Source organism: Saimiri boliviensis, chromosome 8 (assembly GCF_048565385.1).
Source record: "Saimiri boliviensis isolate mSaiBol1 chromosome 8, mSaiBol1.pri, whole genome shotgun sequence".
In the NCBI taxonomy this organism is placed as follows: domain Eukaryota; kingdom Metazoa; phylum Chordata; class Mammalia; order Primates; family Cebidae; genus Saimiri; species Saimiri boliviensis.
The window spans coordinates 88,597,328-88,616,769 of NC_133456.1; the positions used below are offsets into that span (position 1 = coordinate 88,597,328).

At 35.7% G+C, this 19,442-nt stretch overlaps 1 protein-coding gene across 4 annotated transcripts in view; it reads right to left on the reverse strand.

Moving 5' to 3' along the window:
* GRM7 (glutamate metabotropic receptor 7) overlaps positions 1-19,442 on the reverse strand; it is an 872,629-nt gene that overhangs the window by 343,122 nt on the left and 510,065 nt on the right. For all 4 annotated transcript variants that reach the window (XM_074404859.1, XM_010337852.2, XM_074404860.1 and 1 more), the window contains exon 5: positions 5,400-5,540. In XM_074404859.1, coding sequence (XP_074260960.1) covers positions 5,400-5,540 — 141 coding nt within the window. The remainder of the gene's footprint in view (positions 1-5,399; positions 5,541-19,442) is intronic.

The following is a 19,442-nucleotide window of genomic DNA, read 5'->3' on the forward strand; positions in this document are numbered from 1 at the left end:
ACTCTGATATTTAGAGAAGATGAGTCAGAGAATAAAAAATTTAACAAAGGACCATATTAACACATAATCCTATAATGCATACTCCCAGAGATTAAATCATAATTAGTCTGTGACAAGCCTCTGTTTAAGAAAGCACAAAGGTATAAAAATGCATTTGACATTGCTTCTCATCAAAAAGGTTTCAAAAAGTCTTCGAGTACCAAAGGGTTAAACATTTTGTTGTATATTTTTCAATCATGCTAAGTAAATTAGCAATAAAACACCTATATGACAATTAAAGGTCAATTCAAAATAGAATAATAAAATGACAGTGAGTATAAAAACTAATGAGTATAATCATCAATTATTTCTGCACATATATTCTGAGCACTTGACTTTAAGTGTAATTCCTTTGTCTTGATAGTCTTGTTAATGAATTATATAGGCTCTAATGAGCCTGGGACCTGGTGAAAAGAAATGATAAGAAATACATGGCTTATTCATTAACCGCATTTATCAACAGGCTTGTTTTTAGCTCCACTGAAAAAGAGAACTATTAGCTCTGAGAAGTGAGGTGTAAAGAAAAACACAGCTTAAGAATACTGAACTTCCAAAATGTAGACATTTATCAGAGTACACTCTTTAGCCCTTGATATCTTTCCACAGTAAACAGGGGTTGATTAGGGACACAAATCAAAACTGAATATGCTTATTGTGTGACTTGAAAGCCCAAGCAATGAAACATTAAAGGTTGTTACCAAAAAAAGTCACCATTTTATTCATCTTGTCATCTCAAAAGGAAAACAAATCTCTGAATGTTAAATTGTCCCATCATTAGATGATAGATTTGTAAATGGTGAGTTCCCACTTTTCAGCAAATAGGTAACTCTAATAAATCAGTATTCAAGTGGCATTTCATACAACAATGATATTAGTTAGACAAATGTTCTGGCTAAGTCATGAGTTATGATTGATACATCATAAGATGTTGCCCAGTCATAGGCAAACATATTCATATTCTCAGAAGCTTCTTCTGAGCTTAAAGAATGCATTTGGGAGCTAAGGTATTCTATGCTATTAGCTAGGTAAGGATAAATCTTCTCAGAAAATAAGCAAACTTTGGGATAAGACAGGTTGAGTGTTAAAATCTTATAAATGTCATTAGCTATGTAAGGATACAGCTCATCAGAAGAAAATGAGGAACCTTTGGAATATAACACTTTCTATAATGCAGAGTTTGTGTCCTAGTGTCATTGAGCCTTGGACACCCACTCTGTGTTACAGCATTAAAATTCCTTAAGCCTTGAGCTTCATGTTTCACTCATAGCATAACATTGTATGATGTCTATCTGCAAACTTTTGATATTCAATACCTCACCCTATAATGTGCACCACAGTAAAAATTCTTGTCTATACTTATGTATTTGTTTTCTTATTGGAGTTGACATACATCCTGATCTCTAAGGAACGACAGACAAGAGGATCTACATGAATTCCTCACAGGCCACTGAATTCATCTCAAAACAGCAGAAAGCAATTTCTATTGTTAGCTATTACTGTGTGCTAATAAAATTTCAGACACTTTATTTAAATTATTTAATCCACTCAACAATTTCAAATGTAAAGTTTGCTATTTGCACTTCAAAAATAAAATATGGCTTTGAGAGGTTAAAAAAAAGATGTTATCCAAGCACACACAGGTATGAGAGGTCATGGATGTCCTTAGAACAGAAGCGAGGTCTTTTTTTATTACAAAACCTATGGTTTCTTAACCCCTGCGGTATAATGATTTTTCTTACTCGAAGATGGCCTCAATCTCTTTTTTCAGAAATGTCAGTTCATTTGTGTAATGTTTCTGCTTTCCTTGACCATTAGTATCTCCATAGAAACATGTTATTCTCAAAGAGGTCATACTCTAAACTGGTCTTTGTGCCAGCAGCACCCAGGCAAGTCTCAAGGGTGGACACACTCAGCTGGTGGGCTGTGGGTAGGGGAACATAAATACAACCCAGAAAAAAAATCACATCTGATATTTCTACTTGCAAATGACAAATAGTATGTGGCAAACTCTCTAGAAGAGATGACTGTGTGTATAGCTAGCACTGTCTCCATGAGATAATGTAGCTCTTCCACAAAGTAGCATGAATGGCTTGAGTGACTGTCAAATGGAGGTTGTGTTTTCTGTGATAGCTTGGACAACCATATACTTGCTGAACTGCATTTCACACTGTGATGACAGCCAACATATCCCATGAGTAGGATGGCTTACTGCCAATGCTCGATCTACATCAGTGGTTATTAGGCTACTCAGATGGAAGATAAGAGGAAGAATGTCTAGCTCTTGGGTTGGCACACCCTGGGATTCGGTATCAAGGAAAGTGGGGATGTTCTTGAAATACTAAAGAATGTGATGAAATCCCTTGCTTGGAGGAAACTTCAAGTGTGAACATGGATAATTTACAGAAATAAAGATTACATAGTTTTCCAGGTCATTTTCTATAAGAATTCATGCACATCTAGCCCAAAGTAAAATTATGATGTGTGAACAGCTTATCTCATGTTTTTAATGAATATTTTTCAATAATTATTATTCCTCTCATGACTTTGCATTTTCTTGTGATTTTAGAACTCTTTGTTATACTCTGACCTCAGGAATTTGCTCTCTCCAAACAGTATGTGTCACATTTCTCATCTTTAAAATTTGTCAAATGGCTGATTCAGTGCTGGTCTACTTACAGCTAATATATAACACTTGTAGTTTGGTATGGCTAAGGAGGCTAACCAGCTCAAAAGAAAAAATAAAGTTTACATTTTAATTTGTGTTCACATCTTAAGAGTGAATGTTGTATTAGTAAGACTTCCTTATTCTTTAGCAGAGCCGAGTCACAGAGAGAGCTCTGTGAATGGAGCTATGTTCTGCAGTCCTCAGATCAAAACATTCATTGTCTTCACAGTGCGGATCTTCGGTGCCGGACTACTAGCCTCCTCATCTGATTGTCTTTTCTAACATGACTGTTCTGGTTTCTTAAAATCCAGTTACCAAAGCACATAACCAGGTTTCCTGTCCCTCTGATTCTTCACTTCCAAATTGAAGTATACATAAATGTAATGATTTTTAAAATAGTATTTTTTGGAGGACTATCAAAGAATGATGTACATATGGTTGGATTTGGAAAAAGGAATGACAAGAAAAACAAAACATGACCACTATATCAATAGGTGTAAAAGTAAGAGAATACGGTGATGATAACAGTATCTAACTCCATTCCGTATGGGAGAGCTCATCACCAAGAAGGTAATGAGGAGGGAAGAAGAAAGGGGAGAACGTACAAATAATTTGGGGCCACCAGTAATTTAGTGAATGTGATTATAAATATCCACATGGAGGAAGCATGTTAGTTAGGAAGACACAAACACTTCCATTTCCATTTTTGTAAGGTAGAGATTTACATAATGACGTTACTAGTTTGTATAAACCCAAATTCTCAATGATCAACCCTAAAACATGGCGCCATATGAAACAGCCTGTATTAAAACTCATAAAAGTCAGAGATATGTCCTCAGATTGGGACAATTCTAATGTCCATCAATCGATTCCACCTTCCAGACACTCTACAGAAAACGAAATGTCAGAAAGAACCCAGGAAAACTGTCATCAATCATCTACATACTTGTAGTGCACTTGAGTGTAACCCCTGTCATATAGACAAATTATCCAGATGTCAAACTAATTTTTTCAGTTTCCACTTGAAAGCTTTGTGTCACCTAGGTCTAGTCAACATTAAATTAATATTTTCCCTTTTCCTCCACTATTCTAAGGACCATAACTCTGAACTACTGCAGTACAGTATGATCTGGAAAAAATGGTAAATTTGACATTCCAGTTAAGTGAATGATACCTTTAATATATGTATCATATGGATTTTGTATCATTATTTTTATTCATGTTTCTGGTCATATCTTATGTATTGCTCCTGTTTCTCGGAAACCTCCTTGAGACTACATTTAAGTATCCTCATAGATTTCATGGTGTTCCTAATACCATGTATTACCTGATTAATAGATGCTTGTTGAGTGCATTAATCTACAACATGTGGGTGACGGGTATTCAAACAGCTATAATGCAAAGACGAAATAGAGGTAGAAAGTATGTCCCACATGAATGTATGTATCTTTCTTGATCATACATAAAACATTTCAGCCCTATTACCTTATTATACCTGAAAGTCATCATTACAAATCTTAAAGGCTATTTAAAGAAGTCTAGTTGATAAGATGGTATATCATGCCATACTCTGTGTAACACCCTTTCAAGGTTGCCACTGCTCTTAGAATAAAAGCCACAGCCTACATACATCCTAAAATGACTTAGTTCCTGACTATCTCTCTACATCTGCAGCCTTGGCTCATATATTCTATCTGTATACTTCGGTCATGTTTTTCTTCTGTTTTTCACATCCTCAGAAGCATAAAAGTTCCTCTTACTGCAAGCCATTTACCATGTTTAATCAGACTTACCTAACTTCTTTTCCTTTCCTGACAAGCCAAAGCCTATTCCTTCAATTTTTCTTGACTCAAGTATCATTCTCTCAAAAGGGTCTTTTAAGACAGCTTCTACCTTCAACATGAGTAAACTTCCTTAGTTATATACCCTCATAACACTCAGAACATGGACTGCAGTTTGTAATTATGAATTTGTTTGTGATCTCACTGGAATAAAGTCAAATTCCTTTCACCAGACTCTGAGCAACATAGAATCAGAGTTCTCACTTAGTTTGCTCACTACCGGACCACCAGTACCTGGCACAGTACATAGCAGAAAGGAATCATCCAGTAAATATTTGTGAGTGAATAAACGAATGAGGATGTGACTTTTCTTCTAACTTAAACACAGTTATTTTTCACTTGCAAGGTTACATATAAGGAGCTGTGAATATTTTAAATAGCAGGTAACTCATTAACTTAGACGTTACAAAAATTATTTGGAATTATCATTATTCTAAACCCAATCACTCTGTTTCTTTGATCAAGTACACTGTCCATGGTAACAGTTAAATCCAGCGATGGCATGGGATTTGTTAGAGATTTTGGTCTATGTGAAAATGACTTCATACCCCTCACTGGAATGTGAATTAACATTTATGAACGAGAGCATTCAAAGCAACATGACCCCTTCTGAATTCAAAGATTCGCTGAATATGTCAATTACTGCTAGACAGACAGGCAGAAAAGAATACATTCTTGTCTGTGCTTCTTTTGTCCTGCAAGATGTATGCTCCTGTTCCATTTTCTGAATAATCTAGTAAAATTTAATTTACTTTTTCAATTTGTCTCCAGCCAAGCTTCCTTCTGTCAACTATGCAGACATTTCACGCTAGCCAAGTCGAGTCATAGGAGAAGGACAATGAGAATTAAATTACCTGTGCATTTGCGATCTGTGTCTTCTTTTTTTGACCCACTAATCGTCAACTTGCAGTTGAAGTTTTCCTCCCAGTATTCGGCAAACCATACATTTCTTCTGTTGTTTTCAAGTGTGCGGGATGTAAAGTAGGCATCGAACCCTAAACAGAGTTAAATTAAAAGATCAGTGCTTGCAGGGCACTGCTGGCACATTCAGGAATAAAAATAAAAGTGATTTTTTGTCTTTGTTTTAGTGGACTGGATACTCTTGTGTGTCAATCAAAAAAAATTGACAGAAGAAGGAAAAATATTCTAATTGCACTAATCTATGACTAAATTTCTACTTCAATCTGACAGGTAGGTCGTTACCAGCATAAGATCCATTTGTAGATGAGAAAACAGAGGGTTATAAGAAATAGTAACAGGCCTAAGGTCAACCATTATGCCACACTCTGCATCCCTGACCATGTCAGCTCCTGATCCGTATTATTTTAAGAACCTTCTTTCACTTAGCAATATTCCATTATATAATTGACTTTCTGGTCAAATATGAAGTAGTAGTTTTTGAAGAGACTGTAGGTGAACCGAACCCAATATAAACCTCAATCCTAAGTACAAAGAGTGTCCAGATGAGCAGGAATGAGGAGGCCAAGCCCCAGGGAACTCTCTGGCTTCCACTTTAGGACAGTGTAACTTTAAATGTTCCTATGAGGTCATAAGATCTTGCAAGAGCCAAAGTGGAAAAAGAGATTAGATTCAGTGTCCCAAGGCCTATACTCAAATCCCAAATCTATCAATCTCACTCAGTCATGGAAACATGAGCAGGTACACACTTAACCTATCCAATTTTCCTTTTATCCATCTGCAACAATGAAGATTACACCATCTCCTTCCCCTACAGTATCTTGTTTGTGGCAATGGAAAGATTTTGGAAACTTACAAAGTTGAGTTCTATGAGCAAAAACCAGAGGGAAAAAGAATAAACTTACTTTCAGATTACTTAAATTGTTCAAAGTTTTCCCTTATCTGTAAGGCCATGAAATTGAATAATTCTTACAATTACAAAAATAAGTATTTTATGTACATTTTCTCATGAAACATCACATCAACCATAGAAAGTAGGTTGTCTCAGGTCCACACTCTAAAGTTAGAAATGAAGGCTTAGAGAAGAATTTGAACCCACATCTCTCTACTTCCAGAACCTGGTTTCTGACACCAATGCTATAGGGCAGTGAGTCTCACATTTTGGTGGGCATTGCAATCATTTAGAGAGCTGATAAAGAATGCAGAGTCCAGGCTCATTGAGGTAGGCAGTATCAGAGACTTTTCTTTTTCTCTCAACTTCCCTAGCGGATTCCCTCAACCCAAAGGTTGAGAACTACTGTTATAAAGCTCTTCTGTGGCCCACTTACCAAGTCACTTATCTTTCTCTGCTAGATGCCCTGTCACCAACTAACTGTATCAGCAACTGCTCTTACAGTAAGAAGAGCAAAACCATCATGTGTTCAGGTTTTGAAATGGGTAAGTCCATCAAAATGGTAAAATCCACTGCACGATCTGACATCCCTGAGCCAAAGCCAATTTCAGAAAATGGAGCTCCTCTTTAAACAATTCAAAGAAGCAGAAGCAGAGGTCAAATGGATATTATTCTATTAAGTGACTTCTTGCTGACTTGACTCTTCTTAGCTGAGTCAGATTCTTTTAGGATCTGAGTCTGTTTATTCTTCTAGCTAGGGCAAAAAATAAATTAAGTCTTGAAGTGTGCCTCTGTTCAATTTCATTCACAAAGAATAAAATTGTCCATGAGAGACTTAAGTTTTTTAGAGAGATCTTGTTGTAGCCATGTATTTACAATGCCTTGGAATGTACTTGGCAGCTCTCTGGGTTAGGCACACACCATCCCTCTTATTAATGGCTACAGAGCTTCTGATACAGAATGCTTTAAAGTTTTCCCTTTGGCTGAAGTTACCAAGACATCACTCTTGGTCTGTCATTACAGTTTCTGCAGCCTAAAGATTCTACCTATCTTGTTTTAGAAATAGGCTGTCCAATTCGAGATATACAGTTACTAAGGTGAAACAGAGAGGGAAAGTCAGGGGTAGAAGCAGAAATTAGACTATTAATATATGTGCATGTCATACTGAATTGAGATTTTCTTCCAAACTTCCTACTAGAGCCAAAAAGAAAAGTGATCTGAGCACATATCCCATTACTATTAAATTGTCAAGAGTATTTAAATGTAAATCAAGGCACCAAGACCAGAGTTTTAGTTCACTGGAAACAGAATCAGAGTCATGTTAAAGGAAGAAGGTCATTCTTTTATATGAAGCAGATAGTATTTTTAGTATGAAATTGCTCCTTATATTAGACAGATAAATTTTAATTTCAAATATTAACTTCCAGTTGCTTCTGAAGCAAATACCCCATTGGTTACATGTTGAGCAATATTCCTGCAATCTTGAAAGTAAACTTAGAAAAACACAGAGAAATGAAATGGAATTTAGCTGGTGTTAAGACCATACCAATCTGGTCCTTTCCTCTTTTAACTTGGTTGCTGCCCTCAAACACTGCATGAAATTTGTGGTTGAGACAAAAGAGTACAAATCAATAGAAACATAATTCATCCCAGGCGGCATGTTTGGGAGGTGACCTTTCCAGGTGAGAGAGAGAAAAGGCTCTTTTAAGTGTGCGGTATGAAGGGAAACCTATCAGAATATCAACAGGGGGTCAGAGGACACAGCTGCCTGCTCTGCCCGGGTGATGGGAGCTAACAGATATTGATGGTGCTTCTTGTGGCCCATCAATATCAGAAAATGACCAGGATTCCTAATGGCTGCCTTCTCAACATTAGTCATGTATTGAAAATTAGAACATCCCTGTTGGTCTAGGTGCCAGGGGGCACCCAAGCCTCCATCTCACCAACCTATAAACAGAGAGTCTGCTTCCTTCTTAGGAAGAATGGCCCAATGATTCAGAAAATATAAAGCTCCTAGCACATCATAGGCATATGACACTAACGGAATTAGTGAATGAAGCAATTAAAAAGAAAAAAAAAAAAGGAAAGGACAGCAGGGGGAGAGAGAGAGAAAGGAGAGAGGAGAAAGAAAAGGGAAAAGAGGCAATGTAGGAAAGGGGAGAGGAGAGAGAAGAAGAGAGAAGATACGAGAGAGGCACTGATTAGGGTGAGAAACAGGGAATTCCCTGTTAGCATAAAAATTTGAAAATAGGTCACCATTTTCTATTAACACTGCTAATAAGCATACTTTAAAGACCAGCCATTCTACTGCTAAGTACATGAACTAGGGAAAGTTTACACACATGCACCACAATATGCATTCAAGAAAGTACAGTGTGGTAACACCTGCAATAACCAAAATCTGAAACAAAGCAAATGTCTATGAAATACACAGAAAAAACTGCTGTTCACAGAAACGTGTATGAATCTCATAAAAAATGTGCACACTGGGAACAAAAGAATGCATTCAGTATCATTTATGTCACATAAAGTTTAAAATTGGGCAGAACTAAGACACATTGTTTAATGAGGCAGTCACACGCAGTTCAACTACAAAGAAAAACAATAAAAATATTGCATTGAAAGTAGGATATTCTAAAAAAAAATAGATTATTTCTGGTGGTACAAGAGTGGAAAGACATATGATGGGCACGAACAGGGTGTAGGGGCATCTGTCCTTCTGCTAGCATTCTTGACTGGGTGGTAATGTTACAACTATTTTTAAACCCTACATTGTTGTTTCATGCCCTCTTATATTTCTATAATATGACCTATGACAGTGGTTTAAATTTGGCTTTTAAGAAATGTCAATGTCCTAACCCCCCAAACTTACATATATGACATTATTTGGAAAATATCTTTGTATTGTATAACAATATGTTACATCACAAATAAAATTAATTTAGGGATCTCTAGTTGGGATGATCCTGGATTACTCATGATGGCTGTAAATCCGATGACAAGAGTCCTTATAAGAGGCATACAGAATAGAGACACACAAGAAGGCAGCAAGAAGACAAAACGATGAACACAGAAGTTGTATTGCAGCCACAAGCCAAGGAATTCTTGGAACCAGCAGAACCTGGAAGAAACAGGAAAGGCTACTCTGCCTAAAGCCTTGAGAGGGCAGCATCCCCAGCTGACACACTGACTTTGGATTTCTGGCACCCAGAGCCATAAGAGAATAAATTTCTATTGTTTTAAAGCACCAAGTTTATAGCAATTTTTTTATTTTATCCTTAGGAAATGAAAACATCTTAGTAAATAAAAAATCCTGTTGTGGTATGCCTTACTAGCTTCTCTTTGGTGCAAATGATAACATTGTTCTCAGATGTCATAAAGTGACGGCTTGCAGGACATATTTAACATAGAGACTTGTCTTGTCCTTTCTCTTTTGCCACAAAATGTATGTGTGTGGGGGGGTGGGGGGAAGAGAGAGAGAGAGAGACAGAGAGAGAGAGAGCGAGAGAGAGAGCGTGTGCACGTGTGTGTGTGTCTGTGTGTGTGTGTGTGTGTGTGTGTGTGTGTGTATTTTTGAGACAGGGTCTTGCTCTGTGCCTAGACTGGAGTGTAGTGGCTCAAACATGGCACACTGCAGCCTCAACCTGCCACGACACCTAGATTATTTTTGTAGAGACAGGATCTCACCATGTTTCCCAGGCTGATCTCAAACCCCCAGGTTTAAATGATCCACCTGCCTCTGCCTCCCAAAGTGTTGGGATTACAGGCGTCAGCCACTGTGGCCAGACCCAAATATTTTAAAAACAACTTAAAAGTCAGAAGATTTTACTTGAAAGTCCAGATTTCCAGCTTTGCTTATAAAGTTAGAAGATCTAGTAACACAGACTCCCAACCCCATGTGGCAGCAGGTGTTCAAAAAATAACTATTCCCTGTAGGTAGTCCTCAGCTCTTCAGTTCACAGTATTTCCTCACCACTCCTGACTGCCTTTAACCTGGGTAACGTTTCTCATTTTTGAGATATACCTGGTTGTCAGGGTAGATGCCAGCTTTCCATCACTGAGAAACATATCTCTCTTTAATATGCCTTTGCTGTAATTTGAGTAATCTAAAAACTTCACTGAAATGGGAAATACACCATTTCAGGCCCCTAAGAATATATCCTTGAAAAAGCTACTAAAAGCAGAGAAGTTGGGAAAGGAGCCGGATGTAAAATTTACACAGAGAGATCATCCATCTTCATTTACAGAAACAATAACCACTTAGAGACATAGTAGAAAAGGGCACAATTAAAATAGCTACCGCCCCCGCCTCCCCCACCAAAAAAAAAAAAAAAAAAAAAAGAGAGAGAGAGAATATCTATCCAAGAACAGGTGATAACTTTCCATTTATCAGGGCTTTTGAGTCTTTCAGGAAAAGTTGAAGGTTTCTCTTATGTCAATTCCCTTCAAGTTAATTTACAGATTTTACATGATCTCATTACAAAATTTTCTCACCTGGAGATAGACAAGTTGCTTTGAAAGTTCATATGGAAAAATATCAGAACCAAGAAAACACTGAAAATCAAGAGCAAGTATACATGAGCATTTGGTAGTTTGGGGAAAGGAAGTGAAATAAAGGACAGTAAGCACCAGAAGGTTTTAAATTCAGATTTTAAATTAACTATTACGGAAAAAGGGTAGTCCTGGCACATGAATAAAGAAATCAAATTATCATTGGAACAGAACAGAAAGTCTAGAACTAGACCCAATTGCATATGGAAATTTAATATAGTGGAGAAGAAAGATAATATTTCAAATCATTAATGACACAATGCACTTTTAACGACTGTCTAATAAATAGCAACCAGTTAGATATTTGGAAAATAATCAAGTTGGATCTCAGTTAGGAATTTAACATCTAATCCCACAAGAAACATGAGGAAGCATTGCATGGATTCGACCACAGCAAGTGCATTTGGGTTTTCTGTCTCCGCAAAAAGATGAATTTTACATGGTTATAGGAACTGGCTGTCCTGCACCCGATTCTATGCCGTGCACTGTGTTCTCAGGATGTGTTTCGTAGGAAGACTTGTTAACACTTGCATAGTGTTACAGGTGTCAGTTTTTTGTCTGCCTCTCTTGAGAATCTTTGAGGTCGTGGAGGTCAGAGACTGTGTGCCACTCACTTCCCCTTCCCCATTTCAGTTCCTATAAACATTAACTGTTGTAAATTGAAGTTAAAGATGTGTAAATCAGCTTGGCTAGAAGATCATTACTGACATAATGAGAGGAGTCTAGGGTCTCCTAGAAATTATCTACCCACAAATTATCTGGCTGTGTCTATTGATGAGAGAGGTGGAAATCAGACATTATTTTTAAGAAAATAGATAAGAATTATTGCAATGAAAATTATTCCACAAAGAACAGAAATATCATGGGAAGTGTTTATGGATGGGGTAGAGAAAATAATGTCTGCAATGTTACTGCACAAAAATGTCTCCAAAGGGCTGTTCCATGCTATACAATACCAGAGTGCCTGTCATTTTTTTATTCCTTTAAACTGCCTGGGAAACAGAAGGCCATTTATTTAATCTGAATATACTTATATGGGAATATAGATATAAATGATATATATTAAATTGATAGTTTAATATTAAAAGCAGACTCTGAAATTAGAGTTCTAGGGTTCAATTCCTAGCTTTGACACTTGCTAGCTAGATGACCTTGAGCAAACAGGAAAGAGAGTTAAAATTTTTCAACTGATAAAATGGGAATGATGATGATAAAACAGACTTCACAGGATTGTTCCAACTATTGAATGTGCTAATATATGTTGTTTTTAGAACAGTGTCTAACACATAAGAGTGTAAATGTAAGCTAACTTAATAGAAAATTGGACATACATGTAAGGTGAGAAAAAGAGAGAGAGAGAATAATAAAATTTTTAAGAAACTTTGTACTTTAACACTAGGAATTATGCATGAAATATTCAGCTATTAAAAGCCCTGATTTGCAGTCAGATAGACTTGAGTTTGAATCCTGCCTCTGCCAACTACTAGCTGTCTTATTTAACCTGTCTTACACTAAGCCTATCACTTAGATTTCTGCTGCTTTTGTTTTGCTATCAAACTATAAATTTTAATTTGCTTATTATTTTATTCATTTACTCATCCATTTCTTCACATACTCCAAATAAGACTTAAAGTGGCACCTACTTTTTCCCATTTATAAATTAAGTATAGTAGTACCCACCTTACAAATGATTTTTAGAATTTTCAATATGAAACATAAACCAACATTTTAAAATTGTTCAGTAAATACAGGTTTCTTTCCTCTTGTTAAGGTAAGCAGTTTTAATATCCATTCCAGGCACTGTAAAGTAACTGCCCTCTACTGTTGAAAGCCTCTTATCATTTTGCTATGCTTTGTGCAGCCATGTGAGCTTAATGACCAGCATATGTATTGTTTTGAGGCTGCTCAGGATGCACAAGGTCAGTAGAGATGAAAGATGAAATGACCATCCCTATAGCAGTAGATGGTTTAAGAGGTGAGGCTTGAAGAGGCATGTACCTGGAGGCCACAGGCTGCTTCAATACGGTGTGGAATGGGTGATGGATCAGCCCTCGGTGGAGGCTCCTGCTATCCTTCCTTCTCCCCCACCTCATGACAATGCCAACTTGAACCTCTGCTTTAGTGGTTATATATTCTGTGCAGAAATGTGGTGAGGGTTTCACTCAAGAGCACTGATCCCTCAGAGTATTACAATATTATTTCCAGGCTTGGGCTTTAGTTGTTGCTATAATTTCTTGTGTTTCTAATCTCTTAGTTTTCTACCCTTCCTCTTTCCATACGATGTTGTTTTAATGACATCACGTATTTTCATATCCTATTTCCCCTCTAGTAACAATGAGTGTAATTGTCACACTAAATTGTACAATCTTGACTGCAATACATATTGGCACTTGTCAACATATATCAAAAGCCATACAAAATGTGCAAACTTTTTGGTCTAGCAGTATATTTCAAGGCATTTATCCTAATGGAAAAAGCATATGCATTTTTTTAAAGGCATTTAAAGTACTAGGTGATTTTTAAAAAAAAAAAAAAACAAAAACTAATTTTACCAGATATAATAGCATGGTGATATAAAGAATAGGTTTGCATCAGTTAGAGATACATTCAAAATATTTTAATTAAGAAGACTTAATGTCTCATATTTGATCTAAAATGCCCCATCACAACAAAAATTCAGGAGAGAAAGTTACAGCCTGATAGCAAAATATTGATAATGTTTGAAACTGGGTTTTCTATTCACGTGAGTTGATTATATGATTCTATTTTTATGTATGTTTTACAATTTTTATGATAGATTCTTTTGAAAGTAGTTATAAGGAAAATCCTTTGAACACCATTTAGAACAATTAAACTATAAAATCATTGTAAATCCCCAAAACACATAATTGAACATATGTATTCAAGTAGTATGCAGCCATCAGACTACAGAAAGCATATGCTAGAACTCAAAAAATTCCTGTTTGCATGTTCTATTTTAAAAGTTAACAATACTTTTATAGTATGACTATTATATATATATATATATATATATATATATATATACTACATATATTATAGTCAACACGTTAATATCAATATGTCAATAGTAACAATGAATATTTCAATAATGTCAACATGTCAACAATCAATATGTCAATAGCAATAACCCACTGTTGACATATTAGGTGATGTGATGAATAGATAGATGATAGGTGGTGTTTATTTTACCTTTAGCTCATTCATGTAATTAAATTTTTAATCTTATACATCTATAAAGCAAAACACAGACACAAGCAACATAAAACAAAAAGCATGTATATAAAATATTTATCTCCCCAAAATAAATGCCATTCAATAAATATTCAGTCTTTTGCAAATAGTAAAATTTTGTAGAAGAGCTGTTATTCTCCAAGATACATTAATTCCTATTTCTAAACACATGTAACTTTTACAAATCTATTAATCTATTATTTTTAACTACCCAAAGTAGGTATAGTAAATATACTCATGTCACCACTCCCAACATCTACAACCAGAGCAGACATCAATAATCAATTTTAAATCTTCCCAGTACAAAGAAATGATACATTTGAGGTGATGAATATGCTAATTACTGATTGATCACTACATATGTGTATCAAAATATCACTACATACCCCAAAATATGTACAGGTATCATGTGTTAATTATAGAAATAATGAAATAATAATTAATCATAATAATCAGTCTTAACAAACCTGATCTCCAATCCCCTTCCAGCTTACTGTTTTGAAAAGCTAATAATTGTCTAACTTTTTAAAACATACAACTTATACACTATCCTTGATATAACATATTTTCAAGAAATGATTTCTGAAAATTTATTATATATAAAGTGGTATTTTCAGATAGAAACATTTAAATAAATTAATGGCAACATAATCTCCTACTGTATAGGTGACTACCACCCCCAGAGCTTTGGTTTAAATGCTTTGCATGGATTTTAACTATTGAACATAAATGTACTGTTCTCTGGCTCTCCTAGAAGTCCCAGTTCAAAAAGCTCTCTTGGAAGACACCAATGCCAAAAACATGGTGCTTTAACTTGATATAATATGTTCAGGATCTTCATAAAATAAATGTGGCAGGTGGTAGATTGTTTACCAAATAAAACAAGACCAGTAGGGTGTGTTGCAAACATTGTTTATTGATTCTAGAGTGTATTTGACTTAATCTTGCTTGCTTAATTTTTTTTTTTTTTCTGTAGGACTCAAAAGAGTTCAGAACTTTCTATGATCTCCAACAGGGCCAACAAGAGGCTTTCTGGTGGAAGAGATGGACAACATTTTAAAGGGAGAGTATCCAGAACACACAGTTGTTATTTCCCTATGCTAAACTGCATGGAGCACACAGCTTGGTACTGTACTCCTGCTGCCAACAATGGTTTAAAGCTTACCGTAGAATTGGTAGATTCCAAGACACTATTTTTAAACTCGTTTTTATAAAAGCCAAGCCTCAAAGAATCTGTCATCCACCAGAGTTTCTCTTCTCTGTTCCCTGAACTCTAAGACCTCATCTTAATTTCTGTACCTTCTTCAACTTCCAGGAAGAAGCCTGATGCTTAGTTGCCAGAAAGGCTTTCAGCCTAACTAACTCGTTGGAGAAGATCATAGGAAATATAAACTAATCACCAAGAATCTACCAGGGAATTCCCAAGTGAGACCAGCCTTTCTTAGAAGACAGCCTTTAGATTAGAAGAGAAGTGCTCACCTAGACCTGATGCCTGCCTCCAAATGCTCCTCCCCAGGAGAGTGCTAGAACAATCCACAACTACTGATTTGTATAGAGACCCTCTTTCTAGGAATTTATCCCTGACATAAAGAAAGTATATGCAGAATACTTATATCTACAAGAGTTTACACTACAGTCTACACACTGGAATTATGTATGGAATTTTTTAAATTACCTTTGCTTGGACTCCAAACCAGACCAGCTAAATCAGAGACTATATTGTTGGGCCTGAACATCCATGTTTTTAGCTTCCCAGGTGATTCAGACATGCTGTCACGGTAAACAACATCTACTCTATAATATGATGCAATTTAATCACTCATATATCCATTTTATACATAGCCCTGAAAGAGCTGTCCAAGGAGTAGCAGAAATATGAGAGAAAAGGTCCCTTTACTTTGAGCATATCTCTGTGTATATACATATATATATATATATATATATATATATACACACACACACACACATATACATATATACACACATATATATACATATATAAGAATATATGTATGTATATATTTATGTGAATGTATGTGTTTATATATATATATATATATATATACACATAGGAATTATTCAGATAATATAACATGTTCAGATGTCTTTGGAAACATCAAATAATGGATATATATTTGCCATAGCTGACTGAATCTTGTTGCTATTCCTTGAATATCATTTATTATATGAAAGCTTTCCAAGATTTAATGAATAATATTATGCTACATAAAGATAATACACATGATAATTTCAGCTTGGTGTTATCCTAATTAATATAGAATGAAATTCATGTTTCTATAGTAGATCATGGATATTGTAGCTATTACAAGGTACACAATCATACATTTGTAATATATAATTTTTTTGTGTAGAAATGTCTAAAGAGGATTTTTTTTAGGAATTATAGTAAATTATAATAATCACTTCCATGTGTATATCACTGTCCATGAATCATAATCTTACAGAATAATGTATTTAATGCATATAAATTATTAATCAATTCAGCAAATGGGACCTACCCATTTTTCCAGGCAATGACAGAAAGAAAACCAGACAAACTTGTCAGGGAATTATTCTGCATTGTGGAAGCTTCACATTTTATTTTTAATAACTATACAAGAATCATGTTGCTTAGTTACCAGCTTCGTTTGGTACTCTGATCTAAAAATGTCTCAGCAGCCAGAAGTTTTCAGTGAGCTCAACAACTAAACTTATATAATCAAACATCTATAACAATTGAAAAGGAATTTTACCAAAATGGTATTTCATTTTCTTCCTAATCACAGATTTAGCCACCACCTAATGATTGAGGTGGAAAAGAGTAACCTTTTGAAGGAAAGACTTTTCATATGCAGATCTAAGAGGGAAAAGACTATCTTAAAAAAAAAAAAAAAAGGAAAACAAACCCAAAGAAAATAATACCACTGTCCCAAAGGCATGACCACTTAGTATTTGAAGTCTCGTGAAAATATAAATCAAAAGAAGAAATGTTTTGGACATCTAGAGAAGCTTAAATTAATATTTAAAATATTTTACAATTTCACATTGCAAAACATTTTTTACAAGGTCACTTTTATTTGCAGGTATTTTCAGGTTTGAGAAGAACTCTCTAACATTCTAAAACATGCTATTTTGATGTATGTTATTTCTCCATGGCTTTCTGGAATATTAAGACATCGTATTTGCAGAAATATAAAAATAAGATGAGAATAGATGGCTCATGTAAATAAATATCTTCATGTAGGATAAAGTTCAAGCAGCAAATTCAGATTATATTCATTCTCTCACCACCTGAGTTACTAAGATATTTCTGAGAGGGAGACATTGCATTAAGTGTGATAATAGAAAAAGTAAATTGCCCTCACTTATGACCTCTTTTACTTTTAGACAACTACATCTTGTTTTCTAGGAAAACAATGACATACTTATAGACTTGTAATGGGTACCAACTGACTGGGTTGAAAGTGAGCACTTAGCCCTATTTTTGCCAATCAGATTCTCTTCCTTGGTAACCTGAAACTGGAAATAATGAATTTCTGTCAACCAGGACTCCTCCCTTTAATACAACATGTAAACTTAGGAGTTGCTGATAGCAGCCACATAGACTAAGAAGTAGAAAAATTCAGTTTGCATGGGGAGATGAGTCAATTAAAGGCCTAGAAAGAAAAAAACATGGAAGGAGAAGAGTCTTCTACTTGAACGTTTTCAACAATGTTCAAGTACTGTACCTGGTTCCAATCTGTTTCTAAGGCCTGATACATTCCTTGCCCTTGGGTTCTATAAGACATCCATTTATTCTTATAATAAACTAACACCTCTCCTTTTTTACCTTAGGGAAATCCCAATGTCTGTCTGTCATTGGCCACTGCAAGGGTCATCACGAATATTGATGTGGGGATAAGTCAGATATGGATCCTGTTCTCAGAGAGATGGCCAAGAAGTAGGACATACACACACAATTTTAACAGAAAGGGAAGAGACTCAGAAGTTACAGAGAGGCAATGATGGAAGTTTCACAGTAAGAAGCAAACATTCCTGACTCTGAACAAGGTGAGTTCAAAAAGTTTTTGGAGGCAGTGATACTCAGTATATTTGGAAATGTTTAAAATTATGACTAATGCTTTATTTTTTTCCTTTCAAAGTTTTTTTTTCTAGGTAATTGGTGTTGCAGAAATATAACTTCAATCTGCTGCCAGATTGGTACAGACACAGAAATCCTTGCTTTTATCTCAGCGTGGAGTGCTGTTAGTAGGAGTGCTTCATGCTCTGTGTTTTATACAGAGCAATGGGATGGACTTGGTATTCAAGCCATATGGCAACATCATAAATATAATCTTGCCTCGGACATGATGTTTCCAACAACAAAACATGGTCAACACTGTTTGCACTGCAGCCCCACTGACAACTGTCTGTTCCTCTAAGGAGCAGGTAGTATACTGAGCACCAGATGAGTTTTATGGCAGTTATGGCAGTTACTGGATGCTGTTGCTGACCTTCTGCTTGCTAGCTGGGTCAGCCACAGTATCCAAAGGAAATGCAGTCTCATTTTAGTCGCCAGGGATTGCTTCTTTGTCATACACATTTAAAGTGTGTCTTGGATGAAATAAGAAAATGGCATAATAGAGCAATTAATTATAGCAGAAATTAATTAAAGCAAAAGGCCCCATGGTAGAGAGGTTCTGAAAGCATATAATATACAACTTCTGCTCCAAGACACTTTCAATGTTTGAGGGTAGATAAGCAAATAAAAACAAAAACAATACCAATGATTCTGGCTACTGCTTACCGAAAAAAAATTAAATGATTATACTGGTCTAAGAATGATGTGTTATTTCAATTCTCACAAACATCCTAGGAATTAACCATTATTATTATCTACATTTGGTGAATGTGCACACTGACACTCAAGAAATAAGTAATTAACTCAAAGGCTCATATCTAAAAAGCAGAATCTGAACGCAGTCTACCTGATTCCAAAAGGAAAACCACAATGCAAGAAGAAACCAAGAGAACAAAGCCATCTAAAAATTAAACGGTGGCTTATGAATGTTAACAGGATTACAGGGATGAAGAAAAATGCCAGGATAGAATGACATGCATTTATGCCATGGAAAAGCTGTGATTTGAGCTCAGCCTAGAAAATGCAGAGTTCCTATAGACAGGAAGGACTGGAGAGGGTGGAGGATTACACCAAGCACAAAGTGGGAGCTGGTTATGTCACGTGTGTTTCCAGATGATGAACAGGCTGATTTGACTACAGCGGATGTTTGTTGTATAGGAACCA